Source organism: Chenopodium quinoa, unplaced genomic scaffold (assembly GCF_001683475.1).
Source record: "Chenopodium quinoa cultivar QQ74 unplaced genomic scaffold, ASM168347v1, whole genome shotgun sequence".
Classification (NCBI taxonomy): Eukaryota; Viridiplantae; Streptophyta; class Magnoliopsida; order Caryophyllales; family Amaranthaceae; genus Chenopodium; species Chenopodium quinoa.
In genome coordinates this window covers 1,533,926-1,551,757 of record NW_018743021.1, presented here as the reverse complement: position 1 = coordinate 1,551,757, position 17,832 = coordinate 1,533,926, and the positions used below count along the sequence as shown (strand labels likewise).

The 17,832-nt window shown below is 40.0% G+C and overlaps 1 protein-coding gene across 1 annotated transcript in view; it reads left to right on the top strand.

The window, feature by feature from the left end:
- Nucleotides 1-4,152: 4,152 nt before the first annotated feature.
- The window catches only part of LOC110730029 (glutamate receptor 2.1-like), a 31,241-nt gene continuing 17,561 nt past the window's right edge, over nt 4,153-17,832 (top strand). Inside the window, exons 1-5 of the mRNA XM_021909810.1 lie at nt 4,153-4,496; nt 6,845-8,181; nt 8,293-8,605; nt 8,768-9,174; nt 9,488-9,796. Coding sequence (XP_021765502.1) covers nt 4,181-4,496; nt 6,845-8,181; nt 8,293-8,605; nt 8,768-9,174; nt 9,488-9,796 — 2,682 coding nt within the window. The 5' untranslated portion in view covers nt 4,153-4,180. The remainder of the gene's footprint in view (nt 4,497-6,844; nt 8,182-8,292; nt 8,606-8,767; nt 9,175-9,487; nt 9,797-17,832) is intronic.

The window sequence follows — 17,832 nt, the reverse complement described above, 5'->3', positions numbered from 1 at the left end:
ATTTAACGAAGTATATTTTATTCAAGTATACCTAATAGTACGTCAAAATAAATAAAGAAGTCAATCGAGTTGCTAGCTAGTTCGGTTATCGTATGCTTTGGGGGAAGAATTCATCATGAATTGACCAAGTCGTCAATAATAGGAGTATCTTTAACGACATTAATAAAAATTATTACAAGTATTGCATCATCCAATCTAATTTTTTCCCTTGATTTTTTTTTTATTAGCGAATCAATTTGTCATGACTCATGAATGATAAAATCATGATAATTAAGTTGACTTTAGAGAAAAAACACTGAAAGGAAAATACGAAAAGTATAATTTATGTACGTAGCAAATATTAAGCCATTCAATTCAATCGTTTTCATATTTTGAAGAATATTATATATATTTGTCAAAAGAAGATTAGTATTAAGTTTGATAATAAACTGAACAATGCAAATACCTTGTTATTTCATGGAAGATTAACACAACAGTTACACTAGATTATTGATTTCCTTGCTAGCTTGCTGACGGATATTCTTATATGTATAAATGTATAATAGACAATTAGACATCATTCAAGTTGGTTGATAACAAGATCGCTTTGATTAAATATAACAACCCTTAATTTAGTTTTAAAAAACCTAGTAGGGATTAGGGAAGTATTAAGTATATATGTAATTCTATAACTTTGAATTGTAATAAGCTGACACCCTTATTCTCTTTTATCCTAGTCAATTAAAACCCTAACCATTATCATTAGTAATATATTTGATTGAGCAATTATTGTCAATTTAAAATGTGTGACACAAATTTTTTCAATTTGCATTATACGTGGTATTTCTTGTAGATGGTGTGTCGGTTGGTATATAAATATATTCATCTGATAAACTGATAGTATTTTTGTCGTCACACATTTTAAATTGATGACCCAAATGATCAAAATTTTAGACATCTAAATTTAGGAACATGTATGCACTAGGTAAATTAACTTGTTTGGGTTTGGACCACTTTGGGGTCAACATTTTCGTTTTTGATACTATTTTTCGTTTCCAAAACTTCAACAAAAACATACTGATCAAAGACGTTTTTTTTTTGGTTGCAATAATGTTCACTCACAAAAAAAAAATTCAATCCTTTACATGCGATATTCAATCTCTTAAATATCGATTTTTTTTTATATACATTTGGGTGCAATTAAGGTGTCAGAGGGCTATTTACTGCTCATTTAAATATCTAAAAATGAGCCAAAAAAATAAATAAAATTGGTGCATCCATCACTATGTGCAATTATGAACTCATGAAAATTTAAAGGTTTTGGTAAATATAGCTCAAATGTTTATTCCTTGTTCTCACTCTACGTCTCTCTCTTTTATTAATCAAGACAATCAATATATAATATATTCTATTTAGGCCCCATTCTCTTCACCTTATTTTTGCTGAACTGAAATTAGTTTTACCGAAATAAAATTATATTTGCTGAACTTAAATTATTTTTACAGAACTTAAATTAATTTTATTGAACTGAAATTATTTTTGCTGAACTGAAATTATTTTTACCGATTTTCTATTATAATTATTCTTTAAGAAAATTGAATTTTACTTAATTGAACTTAAATTTATTGAACTGAAATTATTTTTACTGATCTGAAATTAATTTTACTGAAACGAACTTATTTTTACTGAACTGAACTTATTTTTTTAAGGTGAAGAGAACAGGGCCTTAGAGTGAGTTTTATATTAATTTTAAATTCTTTGTATTTTTTATCCCTACTTTTTAATAAGTAGGATTAAAATTTTATAAATAGTATTGAGACTATTATACCCCTAAAAATATTTATATGTGTATTTATCCTATTTTAAAAATATGCCGATAGATTGAGACGATTATGCTTCTAACATATTTGTTTACATAATTGCTTTCATTGGTCATTAATGCTATTTTTTTTGGGGGGAACTTTTTAAAAATTGTGTTTGTGGACATTTATACCCCTAACATATTTGTTCACATATTTTGCCTCATTAGAGCTACTAACAACAAACTAAATTAAAGTAGAACTTCCCACACTAGCTAGCTAACTAAATTAAACTATCATGCGTTAGCTGCCCTAATAAAAAAAAAAAAAAAAAATTGTGTTACTTGATCATTTCATGTTTCCATATTTTGTTTCCGTTTTCATGCAACGAACTTAGGGTCCAACTATGTGTAATTTCACTATGTATGTACAAGTAATTAAGAAACAGTTAGGGGTTGAGTCAACACTCAATAAATTAGAGAATTACTCTTCTTGTCTTCTTAATGTATACATTCACAAAAAGTGATATAACTTGACAGAAAGATTAGAAAATTGGTCAACCCCAGATTATTGGCTATCTTCAAGGAATATTCAAATGTGTTATTGACTTATTCTTTGTCCTTTCTTTCATTAGACAATAGACATCATAAGTTATATTCTAAAAACAAGATTGTATATTTATAAAATGCTCAACTACTTCGTCTTAATATCTCATTTTGTTATATAACAATTTAATATTACATTTTAATTGAAAGCTTAATTAGGCTAAGTGTAATAATACAATACTAGCCTCTTGCTAGGGTTAGTTGATCAGTGAGAACACATTTTGGAATTCAAAGACTGCAGTACTAAAGTACAACGACATTTTTATTGATTGTAATTAATTATATGCACTAAGTTAATTAATTAAAGAATATTTAGTTCTTTGACTCTTCTGATCTTATTTTGCTCTTTCAATTCTTAAGTGTATCTTCATATTTACCCGAGGAAGGTCGAGATGCTTGATTTAAACTTAATATGTTGATGGCTTAATGCCATTGTGTGCTAAGGCTATAACAACTTAATTGACTTCAATTTAGATAAACTAACATGCACAGAGACATGCATATATCAAATTATTCATAATACAACTAACATACATTGAACAGTTAAAGTAATGTTTTGACTTATTTATTTAAGCAAACGAACTAAACTACCTTAGTTATATGCCATATCATTTATAATTGTGGTACATCCTTGACTGGTTGGGTTATTAAGCACAGTCTCGATCATTCATCTAATGTCCTGGTTCATTACTCCCCCCCCCCCCCCCAAAAAAAAAAAAAAAAAAAAAAAATAAATAAATATATAGCACCCGTTTAAATTTGTGTTCCTACCTTCAACCTTTGAGTCAACTACCATGTAATGAAAATATACTTGTATTTCATAGTCCGTATTTACTACTCCGTATTCCTTTGTAGTTGTTGAATGAGCATCGTATATAATACTACCCACAGTCCCACATGCATGTCACGCATTGCTGCATGGGTAAGAGCGAGCTATATTTTGGTTTTCTTTGAAAGGCTTGATTGACCTACTTAATAGTTAGTAGCTGTCAAAACTCAAAACTATAAATTGTTAATTTAAACAGCCTCTTGGAGCTTACTACATATACTATTATGGACACGTATGTATACGGACGTATATGAGAATTTTAATATATACAAATATCAAAAAATATAAAAGAGAATCAAGGCTGATCTAGTGGTCTGGATGGTCAAATGCCATCATTCTTTCAATTTTGTTATAGGATTTAAAGTTCAATTATCATCATATCAATGAATCATTGTATATTAATAATTTGTATATAATTAATATCGGCTGAATTCATTATAATTACAAGTATTACTCCATTTTTTATTCCCGCTAAATGCTTAAACAGTTTGATCAATAGTCTTATACATGTATTAATACACAATAATTTGACTACTACTACAGTACTATTACATACTTGCATAAATTATTTGTAATTTATGAAGTACTATACTAATTTACATTTGAAAAATAGTATTACTAATATTAATGTATGCATCTAATTCTTGATTATTATTCCAACAATATATTTATATATTGCACAATAATTTAAAACTAGTAAAAAATGTTATTAAAAATTAATACAAGTACATTAAGTCAAACTATTGCGACTATTTATTTAGAAATAGAAAGAGTACATATAATTATTTTGCCACACGTCACATGGCAAGAAAGAATTTACATATACTACTCCGCCTACTACATACGGAGTACATAATAATTAATTACATAGCTAGCTAGGACTTGTATATAAGAGCACACAAACATCTTATTTCTAGCCAAACAAAGAGGCCTTAGAAGGCAAAACAATAATACTTGTAGTTTAAAAGATGAGGTTTCTTCGCCTAATCTTCCTGAATCTCTTACTAATAAACGCAGCAATAGCATCATTAGCAAGAAATAGCAAAACAAGTGCAATTACTGCTGCTATAAAGTTGTTTCAAAAGAGATCAATGCTTAAGATTATACCAGTTAATGTGGGATTGATCTTGGATGAACAAGATTACTGGGTTGGGCAGATGGGTTACAGATGCATTAAAATGGCGCTTTCGAGCTTCTACGATACTCACCAGAATTACAACACCAGGCTTGTTTTACATACCAAAGATTACAAGCATTATGATGTTGTTAGTGCTGCTTCTGCTGGTACGTAAATCATATATATATATTTTTTTCACCTCACCCTTACTAATATTATTGTGCCTTTTTAAAAAAAAAAAAAAAAAAAAAAAAAAAAAAAAAAAAAAAAAAACTTTGGATGATATCCTAAAACTAAGATCAACTTCTCTAAGAGAGGGCTGAAAATGGGCCGTGCATAGGGCTTATAATAATTTACACTCTTCAATGTATCTTATGGACGTAGTATATACTTTGTATATAAGTATTGTTTCAATTGGTTTAGCAAGATGTAATTTTTGGCTTCTATATGTGAGAACTCTTTTATGTTCTAAATTCTTACTCGTATATTTTAAATTTTTACTTATGTATTCTAAATCTTAAATGACTTAAATCAAATGTTCCAAATTATTAAGTTTTAAATCTTAATTATTTGTTCTAAATATTATATGTTCTAAATATTAAATTGTGTTTTAAGATTTTTAATCATATGTTCAGGATTTTAAATTATATGTTCTAAATTATTATGCGTATGTTCAAAACTTTTATTCACTGATTCTAAAGTTACTCATGTTATAAATTTTAATTCTGATGATCTAAATTTTTACTTGTATGTATGAAATCTTAAATCATAGTTCTAAATATTATTCATATGATTTGAATTTTAAATCAAATTTTAAAAATTTTATTCACATGTTCTAAATATTAAACCAGATGTTCAAATTATTACACACGTAGATGTTCTGAATTTTTACCCATATGTTTAAAACTTCAAATCATGTGTTCGTTCTAAATTTTTATTCATATATTCAAAATGTTTGCTCAGTTGTTATATAAATATGAGTTCTTATGTATAGACTTATAGAACGGCCCGTGAAGGGGTCAGGGAGGTTCTAATAGGCCCTTAAGCCATTTTAGGATTTGTACGAATGAAAGCATTGATAACATTTACTATACCAATAAACTAAAAACATAACGAGAATACAAAATTCACTATATCATAAGAGATAAATTCGATCAATTCATGAGTAAATTATGTTTTCGTTTTATTCTTTGAAAAAAAAAATGCTAACCACAAATGAGAAATATCCTACGTACACTAGGGAGTTTATGCTTATTTTATAATCGGTCTATATTAGTATGTATTAAGAGCTTATTTTCAACAACTACCAAAATGATGACATGAAAATACATTATTTGGGATCACGACTATTGACTAGTATAGGAAAATTCATACAGCTGGTTAGTAGTTATGGTCTATTGGTCTTCATGCATAGGTCTAGTTGTCCAATTAGACAAAATTATTCAGTTTTACAACGATGTATTACAAATTAGAGTCCAAATTTATGTCATAGTTATAAGATCAATGTCGCTGAAAATAATAATTTAGATGCCACTATTTAATTAGTCCTAAATTAATTTATTGATTGTGGCATCTCACTTAGCACACTAACAGGATAAACTAACATGCATGCAAAATTTTGAGTTAGGTATTTAGTATCTAGTGACCCTTGTGAAAAGTCTTTTGATTAGGACAAGTTTAACAGCTAATTACTTTCTCTGCTCTATAATTGCTACGAGTATTAGAATAAGACTTGGGAGTTGACGCTAGAAACGGTGGTGTAATTATTATTATTATTATTATTATTATTATTATTATTATTATTATTATTATTATTATTATTATTATTATTATTATTTTTAAGTATCTTGCTAATGAACGCCTCCGGAACGTTAAATAAGTATTATTTAAGATATTACCTAAAATGGTATTAATTTGGGAACATGGCAAAATCACGCGTCGATCGGTGAAATTAATGTTCATTTTAATTTAATCTTTCTATTTTTAACTAGCTTATCCAACGCTCCCGGAACGTTCGTTAGCTTTTGCCTTTTTTTAATTCCATCTTATGACTTTCTTAGAAAGTTGTAATATTACACCTAACGGTAATATTACACCTAAACGGTAGAATAGGTGATTAGTATAAGTTTGAAAATAAATTTAGATGTCACCCAGTCACGGTATCCTATTCCGTATGTAATATATAATAATTATAAATGATTTTACAAAAATATTTCTTTATATTTTAGTACTTGTATATGCTATCCTTGTTATCTTCACAATATCATAGCAGAGTGTAATTTTAAGAGATGTGACAACTTTTTCCGAACAATTTATGCCATGTGACAAATATTAGTGGACAATGAAATAATACAAGTACTTATTTGAAAATTTAACATACTTGTTCATTCAATTATATATGAGCACTGCCTGCACTATTCTTACAAAAAGAGTAATTTTTGAAGCCAAAGGATTAATTAAAGATATCATGTATGTTAATATTAATCGTTTAATATGTTAAACTTGTGTGTTGCAGCCATTCATCTTATCAATAACGTTGAAGTAAAGGCAATATTAGGGCCACTTACATCAACAGAAACCCAATTTGTGATAAATCTTGGCACTAAGGCTCAAGTACCCATCATCTCATACTCTGCAACTAGTTCTTTCCTTTCATCTCTAGGAAGTCCTTACTTCATTCGAGCTACCCAAAGAGATGTACATCAAGTACGAGCCATCGGGGCGCTTATCCAAGCATTTGGTTGGAAAGAAGTTGTGCCAATTCATGGTAATGATGAATATGGTCGAGGCATTATGCCTGATCTTGTAGACATGTTACAAGGAATCAACGCGCGTATGCCATACCAAAGTGTCATTAATCCACTTGCAACCGATGATCAGATTTTAGAAGAATTGTACAAGTTGAAAACAATGCAAACAAGGGTGTTCATTGTTCATTTGTGGCCTAATATAGGAGTTAGGTTTTTTCTTAAAGCTAAAGAGGCAGGGATGATTAGTGAAGACTATGTTTGGATTTTGACAAATGGAATGACTGATTTACTCGAATCTTTCGATCATAATGCCCTCGAATCAATGCAAGGTGTGTTGGGTGTCAAGACTTATATTCCAAGAACACAAGAGCTTAAGAATTTTACTAGTAGATGGTCAATGAATTTCAAGCATGATCACCCAAATGTGTATGGTTTATGGGCTTATGATGCTACTTTTGCTCTTGCTAAAGCAGCAGAGGAAGCATTTATTAGTAGTGCTAATGACTTCAGTTCATCGAAGATAAGTAAAAGTAATAGCACTTCAACTGATCTAGATGATCTTGCAGTCTCCAATATTGGGCCGAAGCTTGTCCAAGCTGTATCGAAAACTGAATTCAGAGGTCTTCCAGGAGATTTTAGCCTCAATAAAGAAGGGGAACTAAAACCATCCATCTACCAAATCATAAATTTGGTTGGAAATGGATGGAAAGATGTCGGGTTTTGGACTGCAGAAAATGGACTAATGAAAGACCTGAAGGGGAACTTCTCTTCAGGTTCTGCATATTCCACATCGAAGATTAATCTACGAGCTATCATATGGCCAGGAGACAGTTTTTCTGTTCCTAAAGGTTGGGTCATTCCTGCAAGTGACAGAAAGTTGAGAATTGGAGTTCCTATTAAGGATGGCTTTACTGAATTTGTGAAAGTGCAGAAAGATCCTGATTCTGACACTACCAAAGTCACAGGTTACTGCATCGATGTTTTCGATGCAGTTATGGCAAAGCTTCCATATTATGTTTCTTATGAATATGTTCCTTTTTGGCAAATGAAAGAGACGGCCTCGAGTTCTTATAATGATTTGACTTACCAGGTTTATCTTGGGGTGAGTACAGAACATCTTTATCTATCAGCTTGGTTTCTGTATGATTAAGATTATGTATTTATGTTTTTAGGGAGTAATAAACTAATAATTCACTATTTTTCTGTTTGACAGGACTATGATGCTGTTGTTGGAGATGTGACCATAGTAGCAAACAGGTCACTATATATAGATTATACACTCCCATTTACAGAATCTGGTGTGACAATGGTTGTTCCGGTGAAAGAGAACCATACAAAGAGGGCATGGTTGTTTATGAAGCCACTGACTTGGGATCTCTGGGTTATGACCTGTTGCTTCTTTGTGTTAATTGCTTTCATAATCTGGGTTCTTGAACATCGTGTGAACGAAGAATTCCGAGGCCCTCCCTTACATCAAGCAGGCACTGCTCTTTACCATTCATTCTCAACCATGGTCTTTGCACATAGTAAGCTGCTCCATCTTAACCTGTGTTTTGCTCTTAATTTTACAGGCTACAGAATATTTACTGTACAAAATTTGTGCAACTGAGGTTAAATTGTTTCCTGCAGTCCTATTATACATTGAAAATATGGATCTAACCTTATTGATTCTTGTATATCGCGAACAGGTGAGAATATTTTAAGCAATCCAGCAAGGTTTGTGATGGTGGTATGGATATTTGTGGTGCTCATCCTTACACAAAGCTACACAGCAAGCTTGACATCTATGTTAACCGTCCAACAGTTGCAGCCTGCAGTCAAAAGCATAAATGAGCTGATAAAAAACAGGGACTCTGTAGCATATCAGCAGGGCTCCTTTGTTGAAGGACTCTTAAAACAGCTAGGATTCAAAGAAAAGCAACTAAAACCCTACAAAACGTGCGATGAGCTAGATGAGTTACTGTCAAAAGGCAGCAAAAGTGGGGGTGTTTCTGCAGTTTTCGACGAGGTTCCATATATGAGGCTTTTCTTAGCACAACATTGTCAAAAGTATTCCATGGTACAACCTTCTTACAAGACTGGTGGTTTTGGCTTTGTAAGTACTTCATCTTATCTCATTTATACTTACTATTACAGATTTTGTTATAACAGTCTTAATTGACTGTCCTACAGAACAAGATTGGTAAATACTCAATGACATTTGATCCACAATTATATTTCATAGCTATCAATCTTAATAATTAACTTTAGCTTAAGGTGCAAATTCATATGAATCATTCATGTGATTGACTTATTGCAATACACTATGCTGTGTAGTAAATGTGTCTGCTTTCTTCTCATTTCTGATTTTCGTCATATATAAACAAACCGGCCATCAGACGGAATGACTATATACATGGATCATACAGGTTTTTCCTAAAGATTCTCCTCTGGTGCCTGATGTTTCAAGGGCAATTTTGAGCGTGACAGAAGGGGAAAAAATGGTAGAAATCGAAAAAGAATGGTTCAACACACAAGACAATTGCGACAGCTCATCCAGCAACAAAGTGTCTTATGATTATGAATTTAGTCTTGGACTTGAGAGCTTCTGGGGGCTGTTTCTTATAGCAGGACTAGCTACAGTTGTCGCTCTTGTAGTATTCCTAGTGCAGTTCATGTCCAAACATTGGCATATATGGAAACAGAATAACGGTTCATTCTGGATTAGAGTTGTTTGGGTCCAATTTAGTCCAATTGGGCCTGGTCACTGAATGATCCAATTAAAAGCCCAAGGTTAAGGTTCAACTCTCCAAATGTGCTAAAGTCAAAAATCAACATCCTCAAAGCCATGTCAAGATCAGTCAACGGCCCAATCAGCTTGGCCCAGCCCAACTGACTTCCGGGCCCAATCCGCCTCCTTCATTAGCCAAGGTATAAAAGCCAACAATTTGGTCAATTCTTGGTAAGACAATAAAGCCTCAAGCAACTAAACTCTTGCACAGCTTTCTCTCTCTAATATACTGACTTAAGCATCGGAGGGGCCTTCCTCGGCGTCCCCCCCGAGGCTAGTTTACGTGTATTTGTTGTGCAGGAAACCCTCGGCTCCTGCGTCGTTCGGACCGAGACCAAGTTCCCTCAAGATAAAAGGATCTTCCGAGATTCGATTGTTTTCATCCGAAACAATTTGGCGCCGTCTGTGGGGAACGCTACTAAATTTCGCGTCAGTCATCAAACACTCCGGCAGTCGCCATGACTAAGAGTGGAAAGAGTTCCAAGAAGGCTAAGAAGGGAGGAGGCCGGATTACGGTGAGGGAACGCCAGCCGGTTTATCCCTCCCCGGAGCAAGCCTCTTCCGAATCGGAGGCCCCCATTTCTCCGGAAAGGGAAGCCTCAAGAGGTCCTAGCCTCCAGGAGGAGAACACCTCGCACCACACTCGGCAGCCGGGGCCATCCCCGAGACCGAGTGGCTCAGGTGCGAGGAACTCCCCGCCGCGCCATAGCGTGCAATCCAGGTCACATCCGCGGGAGACTCCTCCCTCCGGACCCTCCACCGAGGAAGTGGCCAGAGCAGTGGCCATCTGCATGGAGTTCCTTAAAGCTCAAGGGGCTCCAATCCAGATGCCTGATGATCACCAGCCGAGAAACCTGAAAAGGAGGATCGGTCAGGATGATGGTGGACAAGTTCCACCACATAGAGAGCTCGGCCAGAGGTGGCGAGGGGACACCCGAAACTCCAGTAAGGAGAGGAGGAGGAACCCTCAACCCTCTGACCACTCTGAAGCTCAGAATTCCATGGGGCCCTCCAAGGACCCGGAATTCGCCCGCCAAAGCGTTCACGAACGCTTGGGTTCGAGGGAGGTGAGTGTGCATAGCCGCCTCACCTTCCCAGAGGATACCGGACCCCACCCAACCTTGTCTCAGCCGGGGACGAAAACCACTTCCACCTCTGAGAGAGGAGGGAGCGAGGTCCCTGAGGCCGGGTACAAGGGGAAGGCGGTCATGGTTCCATCGAACTCGCCCTTCCAGAAGTGGATTCTGGAAGAGCATGTGCCAACGGTCAAAATCCCGGCACATATTACTTACGATGGTACCTCAGATCCTAAGGATCACATTGCCTCTTACGAGGGGCACATGTATCTGAACCCGAGGTCTGAGGCTACCTGGTGTAAATACTTTCCTACGACCCTCAAAGGTGTTGCCCAATCCTGGATCACCAAAGGGCTCAAGGAAGGCTCCATAACCGGTTGGAACGACCTCTCCAACAAGTTCAAGAGCAAATTCTCTACGGCCAACCGCCGAGAGAAGACCACTGCAGAGCTAATGAGTCTGCAGCAGGCGGAGGACGAGAGCCTCCGCGACTATCTGACTCGCTTCAGCAACGAGTCATCCGGAATCACAAGCCTGGATCAAGGCCTGGCCGTGTTCGCGCTACGGAACGGCCTCCAAGCTGGAAAGTTCTTGGACTTCATGGTCATGCATCCCCCGCAGACCCTGGAGGAAGCCTTGGAAGCATCGGATAGGTTCATCCGAGCCGAGGAGTGGAACAGATCCAGGTCTCAGTCTCGTCCGAGAATTGAGAAGCCGAAAGGGCAGCAGCCCGAAGTCTCGGCGCAGAGGAAAGGGAAGGCTAAGGCCTCAGAACCGTCCTCTGCTGCCGAGCCGAAGAAGGAAAGACACTTTCCCTACACGGGAAGGTACGATTCATACACTCCACTCTCCCTTCCCCGTGCTAAGATTTTCAGCACGACGAAGGACGAGGGGAGATTCAAAAAACCTCGTCCGTTGCCTCCCTGGCATCAGACGAGGGGAAAGGACCAGTGGTGCGAGTTCCATGACTCACCCGGACATCGCACCGAGGACTGCGTCCAGCTGAAGGACCAGATTGAGGATCTGGTCCGCAAGGGGTACCTGAGCCAATACCTCGCGGACAGGCGCGAGGAGAAAAAAGCTGAAAAAGATTCTCGGCAGGACCTCAACTTCGCTCGGAAGAAGGATAAGGGACCTCAGGGCAAGGAGTCCCTCGACATCCTGGTTATTTCCGGGGGAATCTCGCGAGGCACAGCCAAACGCCAACTGAGGGGTCTAACCCATCAGATTCATCAGGCTGAGCTTCGGCAGTCCCAGTCACCGGCGCCGAACATCCTGTTCACAGCCGAAGACTGTGAGGGGGTGGTATACCCCCACGATGACCCACTAGTAATCATTCTGGGCATCGCCAACCGCAACGTCTGGCGGACCCTCGTCGACGGCGGTAGCGGGGCGAACATCCTCTTCCGAGGAGCGTTCGACCAGCTGAGGATGGGAGCCGAGCACCTGGCCCCCGCACCCTACCCGGTGTCTGGATTCAACGGCTCTTCCTCGTATCCTGACGGGAAGATTACACTTCCTGTCACCATCGGCGAAGGCCGAGCAGCTAGGAATATCATGGCCGAATTTTTGGTCGTAGATGCTCCATCTGCATACAACGTGATCATGGGGAGACCCCTCATTCACGGCATTCAAGGAGTCGTCTCCACGTATCATCAAATCATGATATACGTTTCAGACGAGGGACGCTCCGAGAAAATAAAGGGCAGTCAAAAAGAAGCCCGCCGATGCAATCACCTCAAGCCATCCACGTCTCGCCGAGGCGACCGTGGCGATGGGGAGGAAAAGCACCGGGACCGAAACGCCAAAAAGCCGAGAGGCTCAGACGTTTCGGCTAATGAAGCCCCAGACAACGAGAAATCTGATGGGGGCCAAAAGGCTGACTCCGCCTCAGAGCCGAACGACTCTGATGGCCAGCCGCGGTCAGGAAAGTCTGCTAATATTGATAGCAGGCCGGAATTCGAGGAATCCAACTCTAAGAGCATGGAAACGGATGACCTGACCGAGTCAATAGAACTGACCGTAGGAGATCCGAACAGATGTGTTAGCATCGGGTCGTCACTGGAGCCAAACACCCGTGCGGCACTCGTCCAACTCCTACGGGCCAGTGGAGACGTGTTCGCCTTCTCAGCCGCAGAAATGCCCGGGATTGATCCGGACTTCGTCTCCCATAGGCTTAATGTCGACCCCTCCAGTCGACCCATTAAGCAGAAAAAGCGGAACTACTCCGCCGAAAAGAACCAGAACATCGCAGCTGAGGTCGATAAGCTCCTAGATGCTGGGTTCATTGAACCCTGTCAGTATCCGGAGTGGCTGGCCAATGTTGTAATGGTTCAGAAGGCAAATGGTAACTGGAGGATGTGCGTTGACTTCACGGACCTGAATAGGGCATGTCCCAAGGACTCCTATCCGCTGCCGAGGATCGACCAACTGGTCGACTCGACAAGCGGGCATGCTCTGCTCAGTTTCATGGACGCATTCTCGGGATACCATCAGATCTTCATGCACCCCGAGGACCGAGCTAAAACAGCGTTCATAACAAGTTCCGGGTTGTACAATTACAGAATGATGCCCTTCAGATTGAAAAATGCGGGGGCAACATATCAGAGGTTGGTTGATCAGGTTTTCGCCGAGCAAAAAGGCCGAAACATGGAGGTTTATGTTGACGACTCAATCGTCAAAAGCATAAAAGAAAAAGATCATGTCACGGACCTAGCCGAAACCTTCGCCACCCTCAGAAAATACAAAATGAAGCTGAATCCGAAGAAATGTGTCTTCGGCGTGAAGTCAGGCAAGTTCCTCGGCTTCATGGTCAGCAAGAGGGGGATTGATGCAAACCCCGCCAAAGTACAAGCTGCTTTAGACCTCCCCGAGCCGAAGACAAAAAGGGATATTCAGCGTCTAGCCGGGAGAATGGCTGCCTTGTCCAGGTTCATCTCACGAGCCTCAGACAAAGGGCTCCCTTTCTTCAAGGCGCTGAAGCTCCAAAATTCAAAAGGCATTGAATGGGGAGACGAACAAAAGTCAGCCTTTCAGCAGCTCCGTGAACACCTGGCTCAACTCCCAACACTGGCAAGGCCAGTCGTAGGAGACATCCTATACTTATACGTGGCGGTCAGTCCAGCCACGGTAAGCGCGGTGCTGCTAAGGGAAGAAGAAAAAGTTCAACAGCCGATCTATTTCGTCAGCCACACCCTGACGGATGCCGAGACGCGCTACCCATTGTTAGAAAAAGTGGCTTATGCAGTGGTGGTGGCTGCTCGGAAGTTGCGACCCTATTTTGATTCTCATCAAATAGCGGTTCTAACTGATCAGCCGTTAGAGAAAGTCCTCGGCAAGGTTGAAAAATCCGGTAGACTAGCAAAGTGGGCTTTCGAGCTCACCGAGTTCAGTATCGGTTATCAGCCGAGAACAGCCATCAAGGCGCAAGCCTTGGCAGACTTCTTGGCCGAGTGCTCCTATCAGGAGACTCTGGATGCAAGGAGGAAAATCTGGACCGTCTTCACGGATGGGTCCTCCACCGTGAACGGTTCGGGGGCAGGGGTCGTCATCACCTCTCCCGAAGGCAAAACCTTCGAGTATGCACTAAAATTTTCATTCAAAGCCTCTAACAACGAGGCCGAATATGAAGCAGCCATTGCTGGCTTAGACCTGTGCATATCGTTGGAAGCCGAGCATGTCTACCTCAAGACAGATTCTCAGCTGGTCGCCAATCAGATCCGGGGGGAGTATGAGGCTAAAGAGCCTTCAATGGCAGCTTACCTCACAAGGATCAAATCGACAATTGCGAAGCTGAGATCTTTCGAAGTAGAGCTGATCCCAAGGGGTCAAAATGCTCAAGCGGACGCACTCTCCAAACTTGCAAGCTCAACTCTGACTGAGTTAAGCCGTTCTGTCTATGTGGAGGTGCGCCGAGAAAAGAGTGTAGCCGAAGCAATATCAATCTGCTGCGCTGCACTCGAGCCGAGCTGGATGGATGACATCCTGGCTTATAAACTCAGGGACGAGCTCCCCGAGGATAGGAATTCGGCCTCCAAGATAAAGCGGATCAGTTCACGATTCCTCGTCTTCGGCGGCCAACTCCTCAGAAAATCCTTCTCCGCTCCATTATTGAAATGCGTGGGTCCAACGGATGCCGACTATATTCTCCGAGAGATTCACCTCGGCATCTGCGGAAACCACATAGGAGGGAGAACCTTAGCCCACAAAGCTCTCAGGGCAGGGTATTTTTGGCCTACAATGATCTCGGATGCAAAGAACATGGTCAGAAAATGCGAGAAATGCCAAAAATTTGCACCGGTAATCCATCGGCCATGCCTAGATCTCCAGCCAATTCTTAATCCTCTTCCATTTGCACAATGGGGGTTGGATATTCTGGGACCCTTTCCCGAGGCCCCATACAAAAGAAAGTGGCTGATAGTCGGAATCGACTATTTCAGCAAATGGATTGAAGCGGAAGCTGCTTCAAGCATATCTGAGCAAACTGTCAGACAGTTCATCTGGCAGAACATAATAACTCGGTTCGGCATCCCAAAAGTTTTTGTGTTCGACCACGGCAGACAGTTTGACAACCTGCCCTTGCGCCGATACACTGATCAATTCGGGATAAAATTGGCTTACTCCGCGGTTTGCCACCCTCAGAGTAATGGCCAAGCCGAAGCCGCAAATAAACAGATCCTTAACGCTCTCAGAAAAAGAGTAGAGGATCAAAAGTCCAAGTGGGTAGAGGAACTTCCGGGAACCCTCTGGTCACTCCGGACAACCGAGAAGGAGGCAACGGGGCATTCACCTTTTCAGCTGGTGTATGGATCCGAAGCAGTGCTTCCAGTGGAAGTGGGCTCAGAAAGCCTACGAGTGAATCTCTTCTCAGCCGAGGAAAATGAGCAGCTCATGAAAGAGTCCCTCGACTTCCTTGACGAGATTAGAGATCTAGCCCGAGAAAGGATGGCTGCACACAAGCTCAGAATGAGCAAGTCCTACAACCGAAGAGTCTATCAACGACCTCTCAGAGTTGGGGATTTAGTTTTGAGGAACGCTGCAGCTGTTCAAAAAAGTCGCATTCATGGCAAACTCTCAGCATCTTGGGAGGGACCTTATGAAATTTATCAAGAGCTTCAGCCCGGTACCTTCAGACTCAAACAAATGGATGGCACCGAGCTGAAAAAACCATTGGAATGCCGATGTGCTCAAAAAATACTATGTGTAAATCCTTCGGATAGTACAATCTATGTAAGTACACTGATTTTGTTTATAAAAAGGCCATCGAGCCAGTATTCATTCAGATTGCGTGTATTCTTTAAGTCTTTATGCTTTCTACGGTTTTTTCAAAAATTCAAGGTTTCATTCGGCGCTGTCCGGGGTATTGCATAATGATGCCTTGTACCTCGGCAAGCCGTAAAACCTGCCAAAAAAAGATACAAGCCCGAAGTATTGCATAGTGATGCCTTGTACTTCGGAGAAATCTGTTCCTTTGGGCAAAAAGGCCATAAGACTTATCCGAAACATAGCCTAAAAAATAGGAACTGATAAAGCCCCGAAGTATTGCATAGTGATGCCTTGTACTTCGGATGAATCAGTTCCGGGTGGTAGTTGCAACTCTGAAGTATTGCATGATGATGCCTCGTACTTCAGATAAACTGCTGCCCCGGCATGGTGTTTCGGATAGTTGTTCCCTTGGATGAATTGAAGAAAGTGTCACAAGAGTACCATCTCTAGAGTGAAAAACTCTCAGGTGGGAAATCAGTACTTTAAAAACAGATGTAGAAAATAAAGCAAAGTGTTCAAAGATCCTCGGCTTAGCGAGAAAAATTATCAGCCATTCCAGAATTCAGAAGACCTCATCTTCAGATTTCTGGGGGGGCAGAGGGAAATAGAGAAATGGCACAACTGATCTAATACCCTTCAGCTCAGCCGAAGTTTGATACTTATGTCAGTTTTTTCACAAGTTGAAAACATCCGAGTACAAACGGCAAAAAAAGAAGTCTCAGCAGAAATGATTCTCGCTAGCCGAAGTTCTGCACTTAGCAAATATTTGAAAGATCATTCAAAGAAAGCAGTAAAGTGCGAAGACTGGTAAAGCGAAAGAAAAAAAAAAAAATACACAAGAAAGCTGAGAAAGTGAACTTCTTTGAAATAAAAATGTTGAATTACAAAAATAGTCGGCAGCCGCCCACAAGCGGAAAGTAACAGCTGCCGAAATACGTTACAGGCAAAATAAAAATATAATAAGCTGTTGTACGATAAGGCAAGCTGAAGCAAAAAAAAACAAAAGGCAAAAACTCAGAAAGCGGCAAGTCCTAAAGTTAAGCACATGATGAACCGCAAGATTCTGAAGACGACTGCCCGAGTTCCTATGCTTCAGCCGGAGGATCAGACTGATCAGCGTTTGAGTCCCATGGTGGCCTCAGCCCCAGCAGCAGAAGAGGCGGGCTTTGCACTTTGCGAGCCTCCCTTTCCCTCTGCTCAGCTTCCAACTCCAGTCTTTCAGCTTCCTCTTCGGCTTCCTCAGCCTTAAGAATTTCAGCTTCAGCTGGAGTTGCATACTTCATGTGAGGGTCTTTCGGATTCTGGACCCACTCAGCACATTTTAGACCAGTCCAGCTTCGGCTCAGCATGAAGGCAGAGTCTTCGGCATACTCGGAATCCGTTTCTGAAACCCATCTCATATTCCTCTTGGGTGTAAACAACGGACTTTGAGTAAAGCCTCAGCATCAGCCAGCTTCTTCTGGGTCTCCTCCAAGTCCTCCTTGGATTTCTTCAGCTGTTTCAGCGACTTTGGAGGAGGACCCCTTCAGCTCATTCAGCTCTTGCTGAATTTGGAAAGCCTTTGTCTGAGCTTGGGCCACTTCAACTTTCTGGATCAGCAGTTGATCCTCAGCCTCTTGGAATTTAGCTCTTGAGCTTCAGC